At 42.7% G+C, this 6,000-nt stretch overlaps 1 protein-coding gene across 1 annotated transcript in view; it reads right to left on the bottom strand.

The window, feature by feature from the left end:
* Positions 1 to 566: 566 nt before the first annotated feature.
* The window catches only part of LOC120993919 (sterol O-acyltransferase 2-like), an 88,411-nt gene continuing 82,977 nt past the window's right edge, over positions 567 to 6,000 (bottom strand). The window contains exons 10-11 of the mRNA XM_040422382.1: positions 5,164 to 5,309; positions 567 to 700 (exon numbers count right to left, since the gene is read on the bottom strand). Of these exons, the coding sequence (XP_040278316.1) occupies positions 650 to 700; positions 5,164 to 5,309 (197 nt within the window). The 3' untranslated portion in view covers positions 567 to 649. The remainder of the gene's footprint in view (positions 701 to 5,163; positions 5,310 to 6,000) is intronic.

Below are 6,000 nucleotides of genomic sequence, written 5' to 3'. Positions count from 1 at the left end.
TGAAGTACACTGATTGCTCGGTGATAGGAAATAAATGTCTGATCAGCAGGGGTCCGACTGCTGGGACCCTTCGATCATGAGAACTGGGATCCTGTATTCCCTAGTTTCATGGAATCTCCCATTCAACCCTGCCAGAGATAGAAAATCCTTTATACTTGGCCAGCTTCAGCAGTTCCATAGAGCTGAATGGAGAGGCAGCTTACATGCATGACCACCACTTCCTTCGACCTGGGGAAAGCAGGGCCCCCATTCTCAGTGGGACCCCTGCCAATCAGACACTTTTCGGCTATCCTTTAGATAGAAGATAAGACTTTCTACTGGGGCAACCCATTTAAACCATGGGATATCTTCACAGATGTTACATCTTAACCACTGAATTTAAATTAACTTTGAATTTAACTATTGATCCTTCCCTGAGGTAACCAGAATATTTGTTCTCTCAGACACTTTTAGAAAATTTATGTCATCTGATATTTTATTTATACAGTAGATTTTCTAGAAAGCGGTATGACAACAGGTACATATAATGTCATCATTTCAGCCTCTTGGATGTCAGTTTCCTATATCTGGAAGAACATTAGAACATACTGTGGTCATCACAGATGTTTGGAGATAGAGATATATTGTTAAGCAGCTACTATAGTCCCAATCATAAACGGCATGACCATGAGCGTGGAGTAACCAGTCCCCAGAATGTTTTCTGCAAAAAAAAAACCAAAAAAAACATGAGAGGTTATCCCATTATTACATCATGTAGTACATCACAATCTGTTTCTAACAATGCTAGAACCAGATGTCTCTCTATTCACAGTTCCAGATGCTCTGCTAGATTTATATCAAAACCTGGCAGCTCAGGAGGTGTGTCCTTTCTGCTGCAGCTCAGGGGGTGCGACTTTCTGCTGCAGCTTTCGGGAAGTAGCAACGGGAGGCAGTTGAAGGATGGAACTGGGAATGTGTCCCCACCTCCAGTGAAGTTGATAGAAAAATAACAAAAACAAAACAACAGCAGGTGGCGATATATTTTAATGAGTAACTCAGTATACAAAATTTTTAATTACATACAATTACAAAATAATTCAGATCCAGGTGCTGGTATTAGATATTAAAGGGGCTAACAAATAAAGGTGATAGGGCTATTTCACATGTTACAGATATTAAAGAGGACCTGTCACACCTCCTGACATATCTGTTTAATAACTACTTGCAATCCCCATGTAGTAACCATTTTTGGAACATATATTCTTATGACTCTATGTTGAGCCATTCTTTTATTATTCCTGATAGATGTTTATGAATGAATTGCTAGAAAGTCTGCATTGAAGGTCCAGATGGGTGTTACCAGTTTGGGGGGGGTCCATGCAGTCTGAAATTATCCAATCAGTGCTGCCAGTGTTGAATGTCCAGGAAAACACTCCAACTGGTAAGCCCCATCTGGACCTTCATTGCAAAATGCTAGTGATTCATTAATAACTTATAGCAGGAATAATAAAGCAAATGGCACACCATAGAGCCATAAGAATAGATGCTCCAGAATTGTTATTACATGGGGAATGCAAGTAGTTACTAAAATAGACATGTCAGGAGAGGGGACAGGTCCTCTTTCAAAGGGGTTGTCTAATAATAGTGACAGGCCAATTTCACATCATACAGGGAACTCCCCTTGTGCAGGAAACTCTGGCAGAATATCCTTGCATTACATTACAAATAAACCACATAATACTACATTGTCCTGGCAGCAGTCCCTGTATGGGAAATACATGGCCAGAAGCAGCCGGCCCTGGGGAAAACAGCCAGGCGTTCCAGGAGCCAGACAGCCCCTCTAATACAGTCCTGATCAAAAGTTTAAGACCACTTGAAAAATGGCAAAAAATCATATTTTACATTGTTGGATCTTAACAAGGTTCCAAGTAGAGCTTCAACATGCAACAAGAAGAAATGAGAGTGAGACGAAACATTTTTTGAGCATTCAATTAATTAAAAATAACGATTAAACTGAAACAGGCTGTTTTTCAGCTGATCCAAATTTTAGGGCCACATGCCTTTAAAAGGCCAAATCTGTGCAAAGATGTAGATTCATTGTCATTTTCTGTCAGGTAGTCACATGTTGTGATGGCAAAGGCAAAATAAACCTCTCTCTTTCTGAACGTGGTCGGGTTGTTGAACTGCATAAGCAGGGTCTCTCACAGCGCGCCATCGCTGCTGAGGTGGGACGCAGTAAGACAGTCATTTGGAATTTCCTCAATGATCCTGAGGGTTATGGAACGAAAAAGTCAAGTGGAAGACCCAAAAAAATTTCATCAGCAGTGAGCCGGAGGATCCAATTGGCTGTACGTCAAGACACTTGGACGATCCTCAACCCAAATTAAGGCCCTTACTGGTGCTGACTGCAGCCCCATAACCATCAGATGGCATCTGAGACTGAAGGGCTTCAAAAACAAAAAACGTCTTCAAAGACCTCGTCTCCTTGAACGCAACAGAACTGCTCGTTTGGACTTTGCAAGAGAGCACCAAACACGGGACATTCAAAGGTGGAAGAAAGTTTTATTCTCTAATAAGAATTTTTTTTTAACCTTGATGGTCCTGATGGTTTCCAACGTTACTGGCATGACAAGCAGATCCCACCTGAGATGTTTTCTACGCGCCACAGTGGAGGGGGCGCCATAATGGTCTGGGGTGCTTTTTCCTTCAGTGGAACAATGGAGCTTCAGGAAGTGCAGGGGCATCAAACGGCCGCTGGCTATGTCCAGATGTTGCAGAGAGCATTCCTCATGACTGAGGGCCCTCGTCTGTGGGTTTTTCAACAGGACAACGCTACAGTACACAATGCCCACAGGACAAGGGACTTCTTCCAGGAGAATAACATCACTCTTTTGGCCCATCCTGCGTGTTCCCCTGATCTAAATCCAATTGAGAACCTTTGGGGATGGATGGCAAGGGAAGTTTACAAAAATGGACAACAGATCCAGACAGTAGATGGCCTTTGTGCGGCCGTCTTCACCACTTGGAGAAATGTTCGCACTCAACTTATGGAAACGCTTGCATCAAGCATGCCGAAACGAATTTTGGAAGTGATAAACAATAATGGCGGAGCTACTTATTACTGAGTTCATGTTTGGAAGTTGGATTTCTGTTTTGGGGGGGGTTTAGTTTTTTTTTTTTGGAGGTGTGGTCCTAAACTTTTGATCAGCTGAAAAACAGCCTGTTTCAGTTTATTCGTTGTTTTCATTAAATGCTCAAAAAATGCTTTGTCTCACTCCCATTTCTTCTTGTTGCATGTTGAAGCTCTACTTTGGAACCTTGTTAAGATCCAGCCATGCTAAATATGAGTTTTTGCCATTTTTCAAGTGGTCTTAAACTTTTGATCAGGACTGTATTACCTATACATTTATATAATACATGTGGCAGTCATTATTTTCTATTGGGTTGTAGCTAGGGATGAGCGAATCGACTTCGGATGAAACATCCAAACTTGATTCGCATAAAACTTTGTTCTAATACTGTACGGAGCAGGAGCTCTGTACAGTATTAGAATGTATTGGCTCTGATGAGCCGAAGTCTAGCGAGACTTCGCTCAATAACTTCATAAATTAATTTGAACTGTAAAAAAACATTTCCCGAACTCGGCTTCGGCTCCAAGGTACCACTTGGAACCGAACCCGAGTTCGGGAAATGGTTTTTTACATTACAAATTAATTTATGAAGTTATTGTGTGAAGTCTCGCGAGACTTCGCAAAGCAATAACTTCGGCTCATCGGAGCCAATATATTCTAATACTGTACGGAGATCCTGCTTATCCCTAGTTGTAGCCCTTCTTCACAGTATTACTGGAGACACTTTGTGGTGCACATTGTTTTGTATGTAGTCTTGATAGCACAGGAGCTTAGTCAGGTCTTCTGCAGTTTTATGGAGTGGTGCTGTAGTGGTAGCACTTGTCTGGTATGCATAGTGTTTATGCCTATGTCGGCGTGCATTGCGGGTGATGCAAGTTAGGCTCCTCCCTGTCGCGGCCTGCTATTGGCTAGCTCCCACGTTTTCATCCACGTGAAGGGGAGATGCAGCGGCGGCCATGCCGGTATGAGAAGTGTCACGGGGGAGCGAAGTAAGTACAACCTCTGTGAGGGACCCAGGCATATATGGGAGGGCATTATAGATCTTTGATAACCCCTTTAACTTATTTAAAGGTTTTGATCATGTCCCCTTTCCCTTCTTTGCTCAAGGCTATACAGATTAAGTTCTTTTAGTCTATCCTGGTATGTTTATGCATAAAGGGGTTATCCAAACTCTATAATGCTTCCTCTAATGCCCAGGACCCTCACACCAGTTGTATTTACCTTGTTACCTGGCATCCGCTTCGCTTAACGGCCACCGCTGCATCTCCCAGTCGCACGGATCAAGACACGCTATGGAGGCTGATCACCATCGCAGCCTGCTATTCGCTCTCCCGTCGTTGGATGTTTTGATCCGCGTAATGTGGAGATGCAGTGGCGGCCGTGCGGGCAACAGAAGCGACAACCTGGGTGAGGGGCCCGGGAATTAGAGGGGGAATTATAGGGTTTGGATAACCCCTTTAAGACCCTCCGTTATTTTTGTAGCCTGTCTTTTAAAAAAAGTTTTTCCTCTACAGCTTTCAGTTTCATTGCATTTTCAGACCATTGCATTCTTCTCTACAGTGAATCAACTCAGAGAGCTGCTCTGACGCTGTGTCCCCAAAGGTGCCCATAGCCTTTAAAATCATCATTTGCTGGAAGCACATTATCCTGCATAAGCGATCAGCAGCTATCGGGAACATTTGGCTTATTCCCCATAATTGCTTGGGCATAAGCCCACGAGGGATTCTAAGACTGCACACACTTTTGTGTTCTGTATATCAATACTTTTAAAGGTGTGGTAAACGTAGAAAGGGATGTGAACTGGGAACACTGAGCGTCAGGGCACAGAATGTCCCATTCATGTATTTTATATTTGCACTATAAATATTACATTGAATACAATGTTCCTTTCTTGCTACAGCAAGCATTTATGTGTCTGTGCGTCCATGGCTGAAAACCAACCAGAATGTGTCAGTCAGGAATCATCTATTGTATTAGTAGAATCTAGAATAGGTCATCTTCTCCTACTGATCCCTAATCTGTATTTAGTACATTAATCACTATTCAGATTTACCTCTGTGAGGGGGCAGTGGATCTGGGCGTACCACTCCTGACAATATAAGCACAGCTGGATCCCCTGACCAATGAAGAGGAAGGTCCATAACATCACATTCCAAATTGGGCTGGTCCGTTTATCATTCATCATGAAATTAAATATGCCTGGAAGACATAAGAAGGAAGTCTTAGGCTACTTTCACATTAGCGTTTTTTTGCGGATCCGTCATGGATTTGCTAAAACGCTTCCTTTACAATAATACAACCGCATGCATCCATCATGAATGGATCCGGTTGTATTATGTCTTCTATAGCAAAGACGGATCCGTCTTGAACACCATTGAAATCCAATGGGGGACGGATTCGTTTTCTATTGTGTCCTGCGTCCTCTTCCACAGCACATCACGGACATAAACACGCTGCTTACAGCGTTTTTCTGTCCCCGATGGGGACGTAGCCAAATGGAACGGAATGCATTCTGGTGCATTCCGTTTCGTTCAGTTCAGTTTTGTTCCCATTGACAATGAATGGGGACAAAACTGAAGTGTTTTCTTCTGCTATTGAGACCCTATGACGGATCTCAATAGCGGAATTGAAAATGGTAGTGTTAAAGTAGCCTTACTTATACCAATACATAACATATTCACTCTACACATGCTGTAAGGAACCTACAAATAAACCACAGAACCTTTGCGTATCCAAGCATAAAGCTGGTTATACAAGCCATAGCTATGTCCACAAATATTTGAAGGGATACATTTAAACAACCCCAGTTATTACCATCTCCGCTGTAAAGATATATTCAAGCCTGCAACTCACATCGGATAGCACAATAGACCGCACATTGAATGCAACG

Source organism: Bufo bufo, chromosome 3 (genome assembly GCF_905171765.1).
Source record: "Bufo bufo chromosome 3, aBufBuf1.1, whole genome shotgun sequence".
Lineage (NCBI taxonomy): Eukaryota > Metazoa > Chordata > Amphibia > Anura > Bufonidae > Bufo > Bufo bufo.
The sequence above is the reverse complement of the archived record's forward strand: the minus strand, read 5'-3'. Positions and strand labels throughout refer to the sequence as shown.